Source organism: Trichoplusia ni, chromosome 4, assembly GCF_003590095.1.
Source record: "Trichoplusia ni isolate ovarian cell line Hi5 chromosome 4, tn1, whole genome shotgun sequence".
Lineage (NCBI taxonomy): Eukaryota > Metazoa > Arthropoda > Insecta > Lepidoptera > Noctuidae > Trichoplusia > Trichoplusia ni.
The window spans coordinates 262,183-283,940 of NC_039481.1; the positions used below are offsets into that span (position 1 = coordinate 262,183).

General features: G+C 39.1%; 1 protein-coding gene across 2 annotated transcripts; it reads right to left on the reverse strand.

The window, feature by feature from the left end:
* Positions 1-212: 212 nt before the first annotated feature.
* On the reverse strand, positions 213-20,384 carry LOC113492450. 2 transcript variants are annotated; one of them, XM_026869897.1, is made up of 5 exons: positions 19,980-20,384; positions 7,682-7,818; positions 7,259-7,451; positions 1,140-1,373; positions 213-937 (listed from the first exon to the last, which is right to left on the reverse strand). In XM_026869897.1, exons 2-5 carry the CDS (start codon positions 7,787-7,789, stop codon positions 846-848), a joined length of 627 nt encoding a protein of 208 aa, XP_026725698.1. In that variant the 5' UTR covers positions 7,790-7,818; positions 19,980-20,384; the 3' UTR covers positions 213-845. The 2 variants fall into 2 exon arrangements, with proteins under 2 accessions (XP_026725698.1, XP_026725697.1); XM_026869896.1 differs by having other exon boundaries at positions 7,676-7,818.
* Positions 20,385-21,758: the final 1,374 nt, after the last annotated feature.

Sequence of the window (21,758 nt, forward strand, 5' to 3'; positions counted from 1 at the left end):
TAGATAAAACATTTATTCATTACGACCAATATCGATTGGATATCTAGATTGGATATAGCATTTCTGTTTGTAGTTTCTTCTAATATGTTGATTCTTTTCTATGGTTTACAAAATGTTTGATCGTTTCGTTTCTAGTTCGTAGAGTTGTATCAATATTGATACAAATGCTGTAATCTATTTAAATACTTATGTAATTAACAAAATAAGTGATATAATTATAAATATTTACTGATATTAGTCTCGATAACAACTAGGCCGGTTTTACAAATTTCCATTTTGAAATATGAGGTCCAGAGACTGTTCAAAAGATGGTGTACTATAAAGTTATGCCAGTGTAATAAACACAGTTTATTAAATAATATATTATAGCCTTCTTTTCCTCGCTCTCACCTCAACTGCACTATAAGCGTGGGTACCCACCTCGCGGCCTCGACACTACACACTGTATGTACACACTACTTTTAACACTGTTGCGCTAAACTTTACCCTTTTTTTTTCGTTCATATTTACAAATCGATTCCTTGATTTTACTTAAAATTCTAATCTAAAGAGGATACTTGAGTGTCACTTATCAATATTCAATATGGTATCTAAACAGCTGCCGAAATGAAATGAACGACGCACATCTTAGTTACATGTCAGAAAAGTCTACACTTGTCATTGAACATTTTGTAATTCTTACTAAGTCAGGCTCTTGCGGTTATAGAACAGAGATAGCGACGTTTCGCTTCTAAATCAAAACCGGCTTTAAGAGTTCATAGTAAGGTGCGAAGTCATGTTCATGACGTAATGTGATGTGTTCAGACGAGGGCGGGCGCGAGCTGGGGGCGCGGCGCCAGCTGCCGTCACAGGTACGCCACGAACAGCAGCATGGACAGCAGCAGCAGCGACACGCCGCTCACGCCCAGCCGCGTCGACTTCGACAGAATGCCCTTCCCTGCACGGCAAATACATAAAAATATAGAATAAGAAATATTAAATGAAACAGTAGAGCTAGAGAAGGCCATTCATCATTCTCTGGTTTAGGATATTTATCTAATGAATTCAGAGCTGTTGGTATTGGATCATTTGCATGTTTTAACTAAATTCAATGAATATGTGTGTTTTGTTGTTATTAAAGCTGTGGGTAGGATGCTCACATCGTTCAGCGAGCTTCCTGTAGCAGCAGCAGTCGCGCAGGCGTGCGTACTGCGCGCAGTCGTGCGCGAGCGGGCGGCAGCGGCGCGCGCCCACGTAGCAGGTGTGCGGCAGCCAGGGGAAGGGCTCGGGCACGAAGCGCCGCTCGCAGCAGCAGTGGTCCGCCAGCACGCGCGTCTCGCAGTACTCCAGCTCGCGCTGGCTGCAGCTGCCGCAGCCCGGCCGCGTCGCCGGGACTGGACACACAACACACTCCTTACTTACGCGCTCGATAACACATTTAAAGAAAACAAAAAAAACTCTTATTCGTTGATAGGCAGAGCGCACACATAATAATAGACGATACTAAAAACAAGGCAAGGGCCTATAAATTAGTAGCGGTTTTAGAGTATTGTGCTATAGTTTTACCGTGATTGTTGTGGCATTTAAACAAAAGAAAAGTCATTTCGATTTTATGACCAATTGTAGAGTCCGATTTCTTCACATTATTGCAAAAACCTCGCGCCTAGCTGGGCACAAGTTACCTTCGACTGTATTAATTAAGAATTGCAATAGATCAGAAGCCTTTGGAATGTTAAACATTATACATTATAACATAAGGCACGGTGCGAATTCACACACCGAATGCAAATCGTACGTCATGAGTGAACAATAGCGGTCACCTTAGGGTAGCACACTACTCGAGCGCATCGCTATTATTTTACTAACGATTTATTAATAAGCTAAACCTAGGTCACAAGATCGACCGCTAAATATAGTTAGACATAATCCCCGATTTTGCAAACTCAACTTAGTTATAACCTAAAATATTTTGTTTGTAAGCAACGTACCTATGTCGTATCACGTTACAATAATTCATCCGTGAAAGTTCGATGTGTTACGATCAAGTGGAGCTCAACCCTAACGCCGACGTGCGAGTGTACTTAAATGCGATAATTATTTTTTATAACACCGTGACTCGTCACGCGGCCGTCCTACCGACGCGCGAGACACCCAGGACATCACCCAGTCTAGATATGTGATTGTATTAGATAATTATAATATTTAGCCGACATATCGTATTTGTTACACGCTCAGTCAAAATGAAATGATTTTTTTTTTATAAAAAGAATAAAAAAAAGCGCAAAACGTTAAATAACTAAATGTTTTGGAAAGAAAGGACAAGAAACTCCATAGGTTAGTGTTTTTTGCAAATAAATATATATTATTGTACATGTTCATTAGCATAAGTGTCTGTGAACAAAAAAGTTATGATAGAACTGTCAAAGATATACTGAGGCATTTACGAGGAGAACATTTCCAATGTCTTTCACAGTATCTTTACGAGTGAATCTTAAGTACAAGATAAAATAATGTGTGTGCAGTTACCTGCATGTTGGTATGCAGTGCTGACCCCGGCGTCCGCGGCCGCTGCCAGCTACTGTGCGAGCGGCGCCGGTTCAGCTACCTGACGCGAGGGTACAGGCCGCTGGGGGTAGTGGGGGCGCCGATATTGATTTATTACTCCACGCAGGTCTAGACGGGACAGGCTACCTGCGGGGGGCGGCGCGGCGGGGGGAGGGGGGGGCGCAGCCTCCCGCCCGCTCCCGGGAGGGCGGAGATGCAACGCCATTCGTGTTTATGACGAGCGTAACTAGGTCTTGCACGACTATCCAATATGGCGGAACTTATTGATTGGGAGTACATTGAGAGTACACAGACCCCGAGGGAAATGGAACTTTCCAAGCGAAATCAGGACACGAACATCACAATAGCGACGATCACATGGAATGTTTACATGTGTAATCTCCAAATCAAACTGTCTCAAAGGGTTGAAATCAAGAAACGATTCAACCTGATAAAAAAAAACAGTTATTTTAAAGGAAGCGCGGGTTGGGGTTACATTTTTAAACCCTGACGCAAAAAGAAGTGTATGTCTGTCTGTCCGTCTCTCAATCATTAAAAGGCAAAAACAGCATCTATACTGTAAAGAAAATTAAGAAAAACGGTCATACAAAGGTCATGATCGTGACAAATCGAAGGCTGGTTATGAGAAGTATTATTGACTGTGACAAGCGGACTGTGACCGACCGCCTGGTTCTCGTGGTCACTTAATATTTGTACACAACAACAAGCAGATATTATAATAATTCTTCCTGTAACCTAATCGGGACTGATATCATCGTTTGTATGCTGTCTTACTCAGACGTATAATTGGCTTCTATCGCTGGGGCGGTCTATATAGCAATCGGTTAATCTCGTAATTGATAACCGATGTCATTTACCCTTCGATATTAATTTGTAGTTGAGCTCTTATTAATCTTCCTAGGTGCTGATTTCATAAGGCTGAAGAGTTTGTTCGCGGTAATATCTAGAACTGCTGTTCGATTCGAAAATGTATATCAATGTTTAATAGCCCATCCCTATGTAAAGCTGTAGGATATACACCATTACGCTATGAGCACTAATGAATTATGCTACAAAAACTCTATCTCTTTAATAATCGTAATATAGGTGCGCGCAACAGCTAGTTAGATGTTAACGTTTCACCAGTAAAAAAAAAGAAAACCCAAACTCGCCATTTTCTTAAAAATAACCCAGTTCGAATGAAATGGTGATATTTGCTTTGTTATCTTTAAAGTCATACTTCACGCATGGTGTAGCTATTGAGTAGTTTTCGTAAATTCACTCCAATATTCTAAATTAAATAATTAAAGGGTAATCAGTAACAGTGTCGGCATTGTCCACTCGGCCAGCAGAGTGCCAGCTGAGTGCCCCGCGCTGCAATGTCACAGCGGACAATAGTGTGACAGATCGCGGCACTCGCGACCCGCCCCCGGACCTTGCGGGCTCAGCTATTACCTCCAGGCCGCCTGCCGACCTTCGCGGTAGCGGTAATTTGTACCATCATGTGCAACTGCATGAAATATATGGTTGTCGGCAAGGCGCCTAATTAGATATATTAAGCGCCAGCAACGAGCCTGGCCTGGTGACGCTCGCAAAAATAACAAAACTTCGTTTCGCTTTTTGTTTTGTTCACTTGAAGTAAGTAAATTCTACATTTTTTTAAAATTCTAACGTAATCAAGATGCTCATGTCTGAATGATGAAAACTTTTAGTGAATACGTGTATGTATACATGTATATGTTTCAAAAGCCAAGGACTCGATAATTCGAGTCCTTCGAGGTGCTAGAGGATGACACTTACGACAAGCTGCGGCGTGTTCGCATCAATTTAGATCTTGTGATGTTTGCAAGCTTAGAGGAGCGAACATCAAACGGCAAACAATGGTCCAATATTTGTGAAACTATTAAAACGCTGACTGTTTGAAGATATTATGATTCATACTCAGATGAAGCAAACGTTTCAAATAGTAAATCATTGAAAATGGAAAAACGAGAGATCTTAGTCTAGTTACGCAAGAAAACATATAAACATGACAATAGATCAATCTGTATTATCTACCCTATAAAAATATTCAACTCAGTACTTAGTCATTACATCGAAGACATTTTTCTACAAATATAATATGACCACATAACTATGTGTGTGCGGATGAAGGGAAATTATAACAATAAGGATGACAATTGTCTTGCGTTAATCATCTTGCACGTTGCAACTGCAAGTGTACTGGCCATTATTAAACTATGATACGGCCAGTAATAACTGCATTTTATTCCTAATTCCCCAACCTTCAGCGTGATACCATCGCGGCATGTGGATCTATTGTGTGAGACTAATTAGTCGCAGCGACAGATTACTGTGACACCCGCTGACTCATACGTGTTTACTTATCCAGGGACTAACATGAGATCATTTATTAAATCTAGTGCGAACTGACGACGCTCAAGTAGTTGTGGGGTCCCTGATAACTTAATAAAAAGCTCATATTGTGCGATCTTTTTCATCAATCTAACATGCGGGTCAGTTAATGATCATTAATTGCCACTTATACCATGGGATGTCAATTTCGCAAAGTCTGCAATTACCAGGGTAGTTCTATAAACGTCACTCTGTAGTCTATAAAAAAATAAAAATGTAGAGCTCAATATCCAATCTCTTCGCATATTAAATTAGCTACTGAACAAACGTATCAATAATCTTGTTGGTAATAAACCCACGCAGTGTATAATCCGCGGCGCCTGTCCTCACTCCGCAGGTATCACGTTCCGTTAATGTCGTATCATCTACGCTAATTAGCGGCCGTCGTCACTACACCAGGCGGTACACGCCTGCCGACTTCACGGACTTTACAAGTTTGACGTGCAATGCGAGAATATCTCCTCATATCTCTATATTAAAAAGTGTATGGATCTGGTCTGTCAAAACTACTGAAAAGATGGTAGTTTGGAATCATAAAATGAATGAAACCTACTGTAAACTGTAAATTGGCTTGAAAGAAGTCTTATCACGAACGTCTAATTTGGTGTAAGCCGCTTCACTGAAAATCTATTAGATTTTTTTAGCATGCGTCGGCTAAGATGTATGAAGCAGTAACAAGTAATATATTTTTTAATTAATCAGCGTGTGACAGACAGGAGCTGCTGGAGAGCGTAGCGCTAACACTCCCGTGGGCGGATTTATGTGCGCTGTTGTTCACAAACCTGAGTTTATGGACTATTTTAAATATTTCACATTAATCTTATTCCGTGTAAGTATTTACCTATTTAAATGGTAACACTGTAATTCTTGTAGAGCGAACTCTGTGAGTCACTTCACTAGTCTGCACAGTTCAATCCCGAGACACGCGATAAAATAATTGAAATGATGGAACAATTGAATCGACGATAGACTAACATTGATCTAAACGAGATATACAGGTTGCTTTTCGAACCATGAAAACTAAAAAAATACGCAATATAAAGTAAATTGCTGTATTTTATTCATAATTTGAAATAAGAAAAAATCTGGAAATAACTAAATCAAAAGGCTGTACTAAAAACTCTTAACCATATTGCTGATCCATTTATTTCAAGGAAACATTTAAAACTCAAACTAAAAATGAGAATCTATTAAAGCTACAAACTTCTCGAGCTTTCGTGATGACGCAAAATTCATATTTCAACCATAAATGACGATGCAGTTTTGCAATCACTCTGTACTACCAATTAAGTATTTGAGGGTATCAGATGGATCAATTAAGGAAGGTCACGACTGTAAATAAAGAGATCTAGTACGGAGCGGAGTGCAAAGGGGCGGAGCGGAGCGGTGCGGAGCGGCCTCTTACACATACTCATATTGTTCAGACTTGTGAGCGGGGGATAATGGCCGCCTGCGTGTGTTTACACGAGCTGGTGAGATCTAGACTCATCTGCGTGACAGACAGCCGTCAGCGGGACTTGTCAGCGGCTCCCAATTGATTGCTGGTAATTACTGTAAATATTTGTGGACGTTTAATGAATCTACACGCTCTGAGGATGCCGAGTGGTCATCTTGCTTGTTGATCGATAATTGAGGTACATTTAATTAGATCGAAGGATGAGTTAACAAAATAATTTCAATTAACATGCTGTACACATACTTTGTTCCCACAATACGACACATTATTTTAGATAGATATAGAGCGAATCATATTTGTGTTATCATGGAAAGTTTTCGAGAACTTCATCCTTATGTTCAAGATATAACTTTTAACGAAGCCCTCATTCCTTCATAATATATTATTTCGTCGTGTCTTACACTTGTTCTCAAATTAATCCGGATCCTTGAGCGAGTCCTATTCGCGAGCGGCTCGTTGCTGTTTAATTAGAGTTAGTCAAGCAATTACTGTTGCGTCACCATCACGGAGTTCTGCGGGAGAAGCCCCACTGTAGCACGAGAACTCGGATACTACTGATTTTGTTTAGTAAGCATACCTAATTCAAGGTTCTTCCATTCTTGAGTGTGCTTAAGAACAGCCCTTTTAAAGTATGTTGGTAATATGATTCTTTTCAGGTTTTTAATAAAGAAAATTATCATGACAAAGGTTAATTATCCACCATTGTTGCTCGTAAAGGGCTTTTAACAAACGGCATCTGAGAGTCGTCAATTTTTTTCTTTGTACAATTGTCATTACAACGATGTCACTGAGTTAGGTGATACAGCTGCCGTTTCGTTTTACCGGTACACCCTGAAAGTGCTGAATAATAGCGTGTGTACGTACTGTCATTGACGTTCAGGCCGTTGGCGGCGCGGCGCGCGTCCGCGGTGGACACGTCGTGCTCCACGAAGTACTCCTCGTAGCGCACCTCCAGCAGCGCGTCGCCGTCGTCCGCGCCCCACACCTCGGTCTCGTTGCCGCGGCTGCCGTTACCGCGCCCCGTGCCCACCGGCTTCGACGCCGCTGCATGACGCACCTAATCACACATCACTATTAGGAGCCAAACTAACCAACACGATACCGTATTTCTTTAATTAGAGTATGCAACAATTCAACGATGCTCTCGATCCTTAACAGAGAGCTTTTAGAAGGCAAATAAACAAGGTTTTATTTTTGATGCAGTATTAACTTTGAGTATATTTCAAGATTTTCTAGGCTTAGGTGTAGTGAAGTAGTAAATGTTGTTGGAGCTTGATTCACCAGTACTTCAGGCACGCGGAAGATGACGTCGGCGGGCACTAGCGGCAGTAGCGCCAGAGCGGCGCCCGCGCACAGCCACGCCCGCATCGCTGCCCGCTGCCGCTGCGACACCATACCATGGCACGCCGGCCCGTGCGCTGACACTGCGACAAGATACAGGACATCAAGCAACTATTGCAGAATAAAACAATGATCTAGATTTACTCCATACCACAATGTTTCATTTATAAGATACGATAATGATAAACGAAGGTTACGGATGAGACTTTAAATGTTACGTAAGGCTTAGTTAAAAAGAGTAACATTTTTTCGCGGTTATATTATAAAAAACAGAATCCGTCTTTATCTATCGCTGGTGAAATCTATGCAAAACTTGTCTTATTATTGCACGATCGACGAGTAAAAAGAAATTGACAGCATTCGTCACGGACGCCGTGACGCTACCAGTCCACGAAATTGTGACATTCAGAAATTAATCACGTTGTTACAGGCTTGGCTCAAGCCTACTGCACCTAGTCGAAGGAGTTATCTCAAAGACACGTCTGCTTACATTTTGATTGATAATATCGGAGAAATCGGGAAAATAGAACATATTTCTCTTATGTATCGAATACTGAAGTTCTATTATTCGTAGTCCTAAACATACTCGTACTGTGCACTGTGCGCTATCGTAACATTGAAAACGTCGCTACCACTTCCTGTCACCTTCATAACTTGCTAACACATCCCACGTGTCCCAAGTGACATTGCGACTTTTGTTAGGGCATCTAAGATTTTAAGACTGAAGTTTAATTCTGAAAATATGGGGAGAGTTGATGACGTTACCGTTTTGAATCAAAGTCAATAACACTGTTTGATTGTTACTTGCTTCACTTTGGTAGTATCCTCCTATCCTTTATGCTAATTTAACGTAAGCTGAGCCAAACTTGCGCTGTCTAGCAGAACGTCAGTTAGCTTACAGTTGGGACCCCACGGGGGTTAAACTTCATTACAAACTCTGTTTGGTCCAGCGTCTGGTTAACTAGGATTATGTAAAATGTTTTTCCAGCTTATAGTTTACTTTGACTGTTATAGTGTTTATTATTTCTTTATGAGCTATATTTAGCTTTTAATTACAGTCATTTGTGTTTTATGAGTTCTATTGTCTCGAATGCATAAGCTATCATGAAACTGCTTGAAATCTGTTGGTTTTATTCGAGCGCGGTGCACGGCTTGCATGCCGACTGTGCTTAGTTCGTATGCGGCGCGCGTGCGGCGTCCACCAGCCGATGTGAAGGTACGCCACTTGGAAAGGTTACCTGCTTAGTAACCGATGTCAAAACACTCCAGTTAAAAGATATCTCTTGATTTACTGCGAGTTCAAACGACGATGTTAACTTTGTAAAAAGTAGAGTCAGGTCAAAATAGTCGGCACGCATCGCTTGCACCCATAAATTTTCCTTTATGAAAACTTATTTTAAAACACGGAGTTAAAGGAATAGCTATAATAATTATACCTGGTATTGAGTATTAACAATGGTTATCAATTACTTTATTTCATTCCCATCAATGCAACCTATGTTTTTTTTAACATTTTGGTTAGAGTCATAAGATGTGAGTTCCTTCGATGTAAGTATTAGTGTCAAGTATAATTAGGTCAGTGGTGTAGAGTGCAGGCCCTACGACGCCGACGTGTCCCCGGGCACGTGCGCCCGGATTACATCGGCGACACCGTTATACCTCACATCTAGCTTTCTATTGACGCTGCCGTTGCTACCTACGTTCATTGTTTATACATATTTTTATAATCACTGGACTATGTATACAAGGAATCAGGTCAATCAATGAGCAGCTTAGTTATAGATAGCGTGATTGATATCCAATGAGATTTCTCAGAGGCTTAACAATAGGCACCGTGTTGTTACGTAACGTTAAGTTAGACTCACACCGTCCTGGTGTCTGTTACAACATCAAAACAACAAAGAAATTAAACAAAAGAGGAAGGAAATTTAAAAATATCGGATAAATGAAGTCCTCGCCACAAGACTCGATCCGAGACAAATTATAGTTGTGTTGAGCAAAAGACGCGACAAAAAGTCGGCCTTCGGGAAACTGGCCGCAGGAATGTGAACTGATCGAGATCTGTCTAGCTACTGTTGACATTGTCCGAGGAGTATGGTCGAGACCAACGACGTTATTTCTTCTGAATAAAGTCATTGTTTATTAAAGTTTATCTTTTCGCAGGAGGTTCTCTACAGGACAGGGGGTCTAGTAAAGTATGTAAGTTGAAATTCGATAAATAATAAACTGCATGAATTTCGTTCTAAGTGAATCGAATGCATTACCAAAGTTTGGGGAAACACAATCCTTCCGGAGTTTCTGTACTGTCTTAGTGACTTTAAAAAACTTACCTTTACCAATAATAAAGTACAGCACGCACTATGTTCACTACTTTCCCATCGTGAGCCGTCACCACTCGAGTGCTGACAGCTCCATGTTTACGAGTACAAACTTTTTACGTGAACACTATTTATTTACGACACTGTTAAGTGGCTAGTCGAAGTGTTTCGATGATTTCATATAATGCAGCTTCAAGGACCAGCTATAAACTACACCACTACTAAACCACTCATCCAACCGTAAAAATGTTCTCAATCGACAGATCCCGTAATATTGTCGTAAACTAAAAATATTGCTACCTTGGAGATTGAATCATATGAATCATTTTGGAAATTGTATGACGTCACAACTTGACCTATTAATAGTGTCTGTGTTCGATTCTTTTGTTTCGGCGATGAATTATGAGATTGCATACTGTAATACAGTATCTAACTTAATATTTCAGTAAATAAAAGTTTTAATATAATTTTATCTCATCTTCCTAATTAGACATCTAAATTAAGAGTTAGCATATTTCTTGGAAGCACAAAAATTTGATAAAAATGTAGAAAATATTATGGTATGTTCTACGGCGGCGGTGCATTGACGTGACCTACATGTGTAAGTGTGTCAGTGCATACGTTCGCGACTGTGTAAGGCGACACCCGAGGGACGTGTTCCTCTTCCGCCGTCATCCACACCGCGCCGCCGCCCGCCGCTACTGGACACCACTCAGTGGTCTATCATCTTAGCTCATTATGTCTCTCTTTGATCAGATACGTGGGCTGATCTTAACTTCGCTATTTTCGAAACTAAATATTTCATTTCAGTTCCTCTGAAATGAAATTGCTGGGCTTCTCGCCCATACCTCCTCTCGTGTAAAAGCGTCGCTAGAATAGTTTGGTGACATAAGCGCTATCTTATCGGCGCAGCCGGGCGCGCGGCGCTTTCAATCTGGAGCGCGTAGAGTTGGCGTAGAGTTGGCTTGGCTGACGTGACGCCAACTTGCTCTGATAACTGATAAGCTTAGGTTTTACGACACTCTGCAAAGCGGCGATAACTTAAGTAAGCTGGCGTGTGAGTGGATTGCACTCGGATACATGTTTTCAGTGCGACTGAACTCGGTGCACGCGGGCATTCAAACTGTTTGAGGTCGAGAAAATAGGAAATACTGAATAGATCGAGTGATTTTAACTGATTGAAGTTGATGTTTTCTGGGTCATTATACTTAATACGTTGCGGGTTTTACGCTATTGACGAGACTCTTGTAAACTTTATCACAATGGTCGCGTTCATTTCTAATAAAAAATTTTGCTTGTTTTGTATCGCAGTGAACAAAACATTACGGGTTGTCAGGTGTCCACAGTGTTACCGAGTGCAATGTATTAATTTACATAATAAATCACGCGAGCGCTGCTACCAACACAAACTAGTTGATGACTCTTTCATTAATTACTTTAAATAATGTAAAACATGACATAGTGTTTTACATTTTAGCTGAGACTCATTTAGTGAAACCAGCGCGCAGCGGGACGTGACAACAGATATTGAAATTACATAAAACGAAACGCTGTTACCAATGTTTATTGACTTCATACTTCAATCCTAACTACATTATCTAGTAACGGAATTGTGCCGCAAAAAGTGCCGAGCTGTGGAGCTGCAGCAACTGAGTTTTTGTCTAGTTATTGCTAGGCGTAGTTATCTTGATCTTACAAAAACGCTATGCAGTCGTATATAGTGCGTGAGTACAGCGTTAATAGTATTTGTTCTAGGAATACAATATGTGAGACATACGTGTTTCTATGATATGGTGTTGATGTTTTTATTATTCAAATATTGTAGAGCTATGCAACTGTTACTTGTAATTACTACTCGTCCTTCCACGGGTATGGGGTAAGAAGTACTCTAGTTTTGTTGTGAACCATTGGTTTTTGATGACAATTGATGAATGAGGAATATTGCCGTCACAAAGTATTGGAGAACCTAGAAAATATTGATCTTATACAAATTTAGTTGTTCAATACTAGGTTAGGAATACACAATAATAAACACGATGTTTAAAATAAAAGTACAATGAAAATATTGACACTATAACGAACAATATGAAATATTTCTTGTTTTAAAAATACAATTTGAATTTCAAAGTGTTGCAAGAAAATCGACTTCAAAATAGAAAAGATAAAGCGTTGCGTATGATTTGCTAATCAGCATGTTATGACATATGTAGCCATGCATATGCGAGGGATCTGTCAGCATGGAGAGTTAGCGCGTATTTACCTGGCCCGCGATAGATCTGGCCTATTTATCACTATAGCTTGTTCCCGAGACGCCCAGCTGCTAGGCATCGCGTATTTTTATTATTCTGTTCAATATCGAACGGAGCCGGAGTTATTTAAAAGTGGATCACAAATTATAAGAGAAAACGTATTGGTGTAGGTTCGACGCGGGTAGAGCTTGTTAACCAAGACTGGTCAGTACAGTTGGGACCTCTTTTATTATATCTATTCTTGAGACAAACCCTTTATCCTTGAGAGGCCTTTTTGTTCAGATAGAGAGACTAAATTCATAGGTTTTGGTAAAATATTTCCTTAACTAATAATAAAAAAATAGTCCATGACTTCGTGGTTAGTTTTATGTATGACTCATGCCACCACACCCACAGGGTATACATACCCTTTCTAAGAAATGCCACCCCAATTACGATTTTAAATCGAGCGACAAATCACGCAACCAAGGCGATTTTAAGATATAGCTTGCAAAGATTGGTGTATAGTAAATATTGGCTGTGGCAATTGCGATTTAAAAACGCAATTGTGGTCTCTGCTATATTGGTATCGTAAGCGTTGGTAACTGGGGGAAGTAGCTGTTCGGCCAACTAATGACAGTTCGAGAGATGTGCACGCTTCAGTGGTCAGGGCGCGGCGGTCACTCCGCGGCGCTGGACCGTGACCGAGCCACTGTTAGCACTGCCACGGAGTACTACGCTCATGGAGAGGCTGCAGGCTTCTGACACAAACAAATAAGTAGGTACAAAAACCACAAAGATATTGCGGAATCCATCAATGTCGATTGGTCCAATTCATTTACGAAAAATCATTGCTAAATTTTTGTTGTGTGTCTATATTTTTGTCATTATTCCGTATGCTCTAATTTATCTATGTCCAGTCCCAATAAACCGAATCCACTTAATGCAAAAATGTCATTCATTAAACAGGCAAGGTAATACAACTAATAACTTAATAATATTAGCTTCAAGACACTAGTCTGTCTGGCTATAAGTGTGCCAATGAATCATACGCGAGCAGCTCCTGCGAACCGTGACTTTTATTAAAAGCAGTGGACATTATCGATCGAGTTACGTCATAAGAGTAAGCTTGCAACCAACATTGTCCTGAGTCCATACACGGAAGCAGCGAGGATGACTCCCGACTGCCGAGCGATACAGTTCCGTGAACCATGACTTCTTTTATAATTTGAGTACGATACGAATTGGTTTGTTCCTGGCTTTACATGCATGTAGGTAATAGTTTGAAGGGTAGGGACGAAGATTTGTAGGGAGGTTTTGTAACAAAACTTAACAAATTGTTGTATGGTCTTCCCTCAATTTGAGATGAATACAAATGGGTTTTATAGAATCCTATAAAATATTTTTTGTCTAATGTGAAATAACACAAATTAATCGTCCATGTTTTAATTCACAATACAAAAATACGAGATTTTTATAAGATTACTTTCTTAAAATATGCAGTAAGTGAGTAAAGTAATTTTAAGTTAAGTATAAGATCAAGTTTAGGGTACGTTGACCTTCAGACGAGTGTCAATGAACCCGGCCACCCCTCACGAAGGGTTCCAAGTTGGGGCAGGTGGGGTCCCCAGCTACACGAGAAACTAGGTCACTGGGGTGTCTGGCAGAAACTGGCGGATGATGTACGAGTGAAATATATTACAAATAAAGTATTGAGCTGCAGTACAGACTACAGAGGTACCTACTCAACAATTATTAACTAAATCAGAGTATGAAAACGTAAATAAATAATTCAAAGACTGTTAAATAGTCTGATGTAATCCAAAGCTTAGTCATTACCAAAGTAGGTGCTGCATTACCTAGATAATGAAATCTGCATATTCAACGATTATAGTGGGAACACAACAGGTGCAGTCTTCAATAGCATTCAGTCCAGTACAAAAGACATGTTAGTGTAGCCGACAGCCATACATTTTTATACAAAACCCCTTTTGCATTACCTCAGCGTCGCTTCCCCGTTGAATAGCCGCGTCCGGCCAGCTGCCGCGGCCGGGGACATAATGCCTCATTCAAACTCCATCATACTACACACTGTAGGTATCTACACACAAGTACTCTGCACATAAGTGTACCCCGTAGGTATACCAAACAGATAGTGCCGGCGTCCTTTGGCAAATAAAGGACTACGAGAAACTTGGTCTTAGCATACTTCAGATAGGCAAAATCAGTTTACATTTTCAACTGATCATGAAGTCATAAGTCATATCTACGTTCTACACTATTAGTAGATATTGAAGTCAACAAAGACCCCGGAGATGTGTCTGAAAATAAATTAAAGTGACACTGATACATTACATAATATTTTAATAGAGGAGTACGACATCTCGCTCTGTGCTTCCAATTATCAAGTTAAGGCGACAATCCCGTTTGTTAGCAGTTCAATTCATTGAACAATTTAAATAAACATTAACGGCTTGTGTTCAGCTTTTGGTGGCACTGTGCTTATGAGTGAAGCACGATTTCACACTTTTGGTTTTTAAATAACATTGAAATAAGTAGGAAATACAAAATTCCCAATAAATATCTACTTGAGTGACCGTCAGAATAGCAATAAAATATTTTATTTCGGTTTCATGTCACTTGCCATGAAAATTACAGATTTAACTTAAAGCGCTACCTTAATTTTACTTCTACTGACTTTTTCAGTAATCTTGCAGTTCTGTTATATAAAACCATGAAGAAAGTAATTCGATGCGATATAATGAATGTAAATGTGGTAATAAATCGTTGTGCATATGTAACCGGAGCGCGCACGCGGAACCGGGCGCGGCGCGAAACAAATGCAATGAATTATGCAGTGGATGCGCCCGCGCAGACCGCCGCCTGCAAGCCCGAGGATAGTGAAAGAACCAGGTGATAGGATTCGGGGAAGAAATGCACTCAGGCAACACACAAGAAATTATAACATAAAAAGTTACTTTAAATGTCATAAACGAGTTTGTATATTCTTTAATAATTGTAGAGTTCTGGGAAAGTCAGCGTTTTTCTTTACGAAGGATGCAAAAATTGCATGAAACAATTTCAGGTCTGGGTTAGTCGCCTCGAGGAAAGCCAGTTGCCACCAAGCTGGTCTAAGTTGGTACCCATTCAGATGTACTGCTTCGGCGGTAACCAACAGAAGTAACGTTGAACTGACTAAGTAAAATAAAAATAAATAAACTAATTTACTTTTTCATTCACTGAACAATAACAAAAAGGTAGAAATAGCTAGTGTCAGGTGTTTGAGTCAAAATTAAGAAGTGGGAGTGAGACATTACGGTAAATGTGTTGGAGCTGATTAGGTGAGCCTCGCGCTGGAGGTCACAGCTATCAGCTGCTGCGACAGTCATTGCATTATCTGATGACTTGAGACTCCAACGAGGAAATCCTCTTTACTGGAATGAGCCGGATTACGTGTAATTGCTGTTTATCGCGTTTTCTCGCTTATTCCACTTCATTGCATTTTATCAGATCAAGCCGGATTGGTTGTTCAAAAGTTGAGTCGTAGCGATCTTTGTTGAACTAAGGTCGATCGTAACCTTTTGTCAGACCCCCTAATTCACAAGTAAACCCGTTTACTAAAGTACTCTCTACTATATAAACAGTGGGACTGACGTTAGGTTGTCCAGTAATGTTAAGTTTATGAAAACAAAATACATATTAACTACGGTATATCTTCTGTTAACTATTCGTTATTTTCCTTGATCTACATACCACTGAAACAATCACGTTACTGATTCAATAGATGCTATTTTTTTTAAGATTTTAACTTTAGTTGCATATGAATTAATATTACATATTATGTGGTAAATCTGACATTTTCATAGCGTCGCCGTTTTAGTGACATGAAACGAATAAAAGTGATTGTTAGAGGAATTGATTTGCACATGACACATGTCTTTGGAATTATAACGATCTTTTATATATTGAATGCAATATAAATGGCAGTCGCATTTGAGCAGGGGAAATAGCTCCGTGGAAAGAATAACTTAAAATTATCAAACTCTTCCTCTCACGAAGTTTTTGTTCATATTTTTGCCTCCTTATTAGCCAAAAGATGTTTTGTATTAACTATTCTGTGTACCTAGATATCGACAGACGTGACGTTGTCTCATTAGCACACAATAGACAAGAACTCCAGCGTCTGGGCGCGCGGCATGAGGCGGTGACTGCTGCGGCAGTGCTCGAGCACTAACAGATTGACAACTTTCTCACGAATCTGTCTTGCTGCGAATTGTCATTACCTAATTGTTAAGCAAGTCTCTAAGTTACAACCCTAGATACCATTGTCGTTATTCTAGCTATTTTAAAAAAGGTTACTCTCTCATAGTAGTTCCCATTTGCCAAAAGGTGTTATGACTTTACTATGCGACATTGTTAAACGCAAGATATGTATAAATTTATAAATCAAGATGTTGTAACACTAAAGTACTTAGTAGTGACACTATTTGACCTGCCTTGATTTGAATTTATACAATTTCCCAATGACGCAGAACTGACATTAGTATACGGTTGTGGTATAATGAATCAACGCGCACGTATAAAACATGAAAGTGACTAAGTTTCTATAGAAATTCTTTAGCTTCGACAGTTCAACGCCTTTGCTTATTAAAAGTTTTATGGTACTTCTAAAGTAAATGCTTAGCTTTATTAATTAATATATAATTTTAGCTCTAGAATTCTGTCTCGTTCTTATTATGATTCGCAAATTGTTTTATAGGTAATTGACTTTCTTACACAATTTCTTTTTACGTTTTTCTCATATTTTTTACGGTGTGTGCAAGCGACGAACCACTTATCGTCACAGAAAGAAAATAATTTCAGTAGTAGGTACTTAGCTATCGTGCCGAACCTCTCAGTTTCAGATGACGTCATGAATGACTCTCCTGAAAATTCTAAAGGCTGTATAGTGTATCGTCGTTGATAGATATTACCGCCACCCTCGTGCAATTATGACGTGTGCGTGTGGCAGTATGACGTAAGTACCTACTAAAGTTCTACCCCGGCGCCAGGGGTTGCGTAAGTACTTAACAATGATGCGATTAACCAAAATGTACGCGTCATATCAAAAAATATAAATTATTTAGCATAAAATGGACAAGCTGTTCTAGCGAATTCCGTTTAGTCGGGTTGATTTGTGACTACAACCATTCCGAACGCCACGCAAACCTATTCAAAAGGTATTTTATTTATCTACCTAAAAGGTGTCTCTATATTTCTATATTAAAATCCAGTTTTTCTGGAAGATCTCACTACTAGCGATAAGACCGAAACTTCTGTACACTTATGTAGAACTAAGTATATCTATGGTTTACAATAGACAATATCCTAATTCCTATTCCATTCTATACATTTAATAAAAGGGTCAACATGCGTCATGCGAATTGCTTGATATACGGGTAACGTCTCACAACAGTTCATCGACAGCAATGCTAATGTTAATTAGAACTCACAATTAAAGATAACAGTACAGTCGAAATTAAACGATAACTTGTGACAACCTTAATTTATGTCACTGAAATGTAAATAGACTCGGTATTATCATAGAATATACAATAGTGTATTATCGTAAGCCAGTTAGTTAGGTTAGCACTGAGTGGAAAGGTCCAATTTTCTTTAATAAGGATTATAAGTTTTCAAATGTTTCTCCGCCCTTGTAAGAAAATGTTTACAGCCTTACGTCACGACCAATCATACTTAAGAAGTTGGTCTGGTATTTCGTGTTCAGATATGCTAAGGTCACGTCAAGGCTGCGGACAAGTAATGGGTCTAACTACTAGCGTGTTGATAATCTAAACGGTCATCGTGGCTTTACTGACGATCATAGATTGACCTGAAATTGTGGATTAAGTAGCTAGTTCTCAAGAATTAGACGTTAAGATGTTCTTAAGTAATTCTTCATAATTCGGTGATGTTCTATGTAACCAACTCTAATTTTCCATTATTTTAGTGCAATTGTTGTCTGTTTTTCATTACATAACTTAAAGTGCACTCCACCAGGGCCAGAAGGGCCAATAGATTCCTATCTGGAACGACAGATCTAGGTACCTGAATGTAGACAGCATTTAATTTGGTTACTTTTTTCAATCATTATTGTAATTAGCCTTAATTTGAATAAATACAATCGATATGAATGTGAACGCCACCATGCGAGCTAACGATAGTGGAGTTAATTTAAATTAAATGTCAAATAACTGAACGACAGCATTCATTTATTTTAAAGTAGAATATGATATTGTTGACAAAATTGACAACAGACTACAGAAGAATGCACTTTCATAATTGCTAGAAATGTAATTAATAGCATAGATTTTAGAATTTTAAGTACCAAATCCCATTTCAATTGACGTGACGTAACAAAGTGTTATTAAACAGTGAACCTAGTGATTATTTAGCTACAATGGTCAGCTCTAGCCTACAAAGTAATCGTGTAGAGAATTGTTCCAATTAGTGGCCGTTAGAGCCAGAACCGCGGCGCTCTGAATTAACGACGACACGCGACCAATGGCGGTGATCCGGCCCTTTTGCTGCAGGAAACATGCCACTTAGGGTTTAACTTGGACTAAGTATGTTTACCTATTCACACCGAATCATGCTACCTTTAAAATGTTCAGACCGTGTGCTGTGCGCACTGCTATTGCCCAGTAGAACGGCAATCCGACACGACCGGAGAGAGATCAGATCAAGTTTTTGAGTGCATTCCCACAAACAGTTTGATATTTATTTGAAGACTGAACACCTCTTGATGGGAAGTCTTGCGGTCTGACCACTAAGCTATCACACCTTCCATTGCAACCTAATGTTGTTCTTACTAAAAGTTCCCCAATACCGCTATTTATAAATTTTATAATTGCCGATTAATGAATGGAAATGGGATGAAAAGTACACTATTCCTATTTGTCCTAAGTATTTTGTGAACAGCAGGCAAATGCATTTTTTACGAATAGCGTGAAATTTAATGCCTTTTCCATTCCATCATCGGCAATTATAATTGAATTGGAGAAACGGGAAACGGAATTAGGGCCCTGGAACCGGGCACGATAAATTAATCAGAAAATTTGCAATAGGTAACCTGACAGCTGATGAAAGTATGTACTTGCACTACAAACTTTCATCAACTGTTACATGATCAGCCAGAGATATATATATTTTCATGGTTCCGTACTTTAAATAGTCTTGTGTCAAAATATTTTGTTATTCTCGTCATGACTGATCGGGAATGCCCTTATCAGTCAAGACTTGAAAATGTACCTGTTGTGCGCACGCCTTTCCCCATTACAATTACACATTTGATTTTTAATATTATAATTTCGTTACGCGTAAGTATTTTTGGCGGTATTTGTATTTTATTTCAATGCATCTAAGTATGGAATATACTGAATTCCATACTTAAATGCAGGTTGATGTTCCAAATCTGAAAACAACATATTTCAACTTTTTTTGGCAAGTCGTTACAAATTATTTTGTATTTTTTAACAACTATCAATTATTTTGCAGTAACCAGGTTACGCACATATTAAGTATGTATATTGTAATTTATCCCTATTGATCACTGTAATAATTTGTGCTTAGGGTAACAATTTACTTGTTGCATGCACGCACGAACCATTAGGTATTTGGTATTAATTTATTTTTCAGGTAAAGAGGTAGGTTACTTACATTGATTGGCCGGCAGCGTAAAATAAAATTCTGATGGCCTTTGAATCCTAAATATCACCACACAAAACGGACAAGTTCTCACATGCACGACAGATTAAAGAAAAACACTTTATATTTGAATGATGTATGCTTTTACTAAATACCAAGACTACAATGTTGGAGTCCCGCGAGTCGCGTCCACGATACTGTCGGGAGGAAATAAGTAAACAAAAGCTCGTCGATGTCGCCGCACGCATGCGCCGCGGGTCGCGGCCGCCGGCACTCTGCCGCGCGAGGGCGCCCACCGCCGGGCAGGACGAGGAAATGGCGGGAAACGGGGAAAACATACGCAATACGTGTTCAACAAAATATTTAATTTTCAGATCAAAAGAAATTTTGAATTTCAATCAAATAAATCACATTGATGTTATAGTTTAAACAAAATTAACATTAAAAGCACACATACCTACTTAAGTTATTATAAATGTTAAAACACATATCATACAATAACAATACACATTATTCTTGTTACACTTGACAGCAGACAGTTAAAATTTTGGATGTTCCACAGTTATGGTCATAAATATTTGATCAATAAACTTTCAGTCTTAATCAAAAGTATCCTACATCATTACATTTAAAATAAATGAACACAGTACAACAATTTAATTACTCTTGTTATTTTACTTCTGTTTTATTTTTAACCAGTATATCTTTTATCTATGATTGTAATTTGTAATTATGGAAACTAATACATCATCAGCAACTACTACTACAAAGACAAGTAATACCTAACATTTAACACAAACTTATGAATACAACGTCCAATTCAGCCAGGTCTCATCGGATGTATTAAGGGTTGTCACATCACCGCATTTCTGCAAGATTGTATACAATATTGCAGGTTAATCAATCTTTAAGGTTGAGATTTTTGTAAACAGTTTTATTGGTTGTGATGTTGACAGATCGGTGACAAATTGGACGTTCCGTACTACCTTAATCCTATGAGAGTCACGAGGCCGCAGCGGCGCGAAAGTCTTATTAAATAGATTGATGTACTTCAGTCCTTAATCATCAGTCTATACTTTACTAATATGCCGAGATTGGCATCCAGTCATAGCTGTGTTACTGTGTACAACCGCGGAGTGGTTGTGATCAGGGGACGTGGCCACCTATTGAAACAATATCACTGCAATGGCGGACGTAGCGCACTACACGCTAATATTAGTTTAAGAGGTGGTGGAGGCCCTCAGACCGGCCGCCAGCTCTCCAGCATGATAACTTTGTATAAATATATTTTTTGACAAATATTTTAATGAACATAATCTTTATTCTTAGCCTACATTTTCTGTACTTTTTAAAATAATGAACAAGAATTACGAGACATAAATTACATTGAATATATTAAAATAGCTATTATAAGCTCGTATATTAACTTATGTTCTACAGTTGAAAGCAAATGTGACAGTCCTAGTCTTTCCGCAGGATCTAACGTAGTTGGCCTCGACCCTCAGTTAAAGGTAACTTATTATTACAAAGAGCATATCCACAGATAACGAAACGGACATTTGATTTTGTCTCCAGGAGGTCATTACGCTGATGTTATTGGCTGTGGAGGACGTGTTTCTTAAAAATCCTACGATTCGTAGCTCTATCCGTTTACAAGGTTTTGAAATCTTAATTTTCATAATGTAGCTCAAATGGTTATCACACAGCATTTTGTAGTCATACAAAATACTTATACTATCGATGCCATAAAAAAATGAAAGTTGTGTAGTGTTTCAGTACAACTTGCCAGGA

Bases quoted from the DNA above. Each gene is read 5' to 3' on its own strand.
- LOC113492450 (XM_026869896.1), bottom strand. From the start codon at position 7,789: ATGGTGTCGCAGCGGCAGCGGGCAGCGATGCGGGCGTGGCTGTGCGCG. The intron at 7,452-7,675 runs GTGAATCAAGCT...ATGTGTGATTAG, and splicing joins TCCGCGTGCCTGAAGTACTG to GTGCGTCATGCAGCGGCGTC. The intron at 1,374-7,258 runs GTACGTACACAC...TTGTGTGTCCAG, and splicing joins CGGCCTGAACGTCAATGACA to TCCCGGCGACGCGGCCGGGC.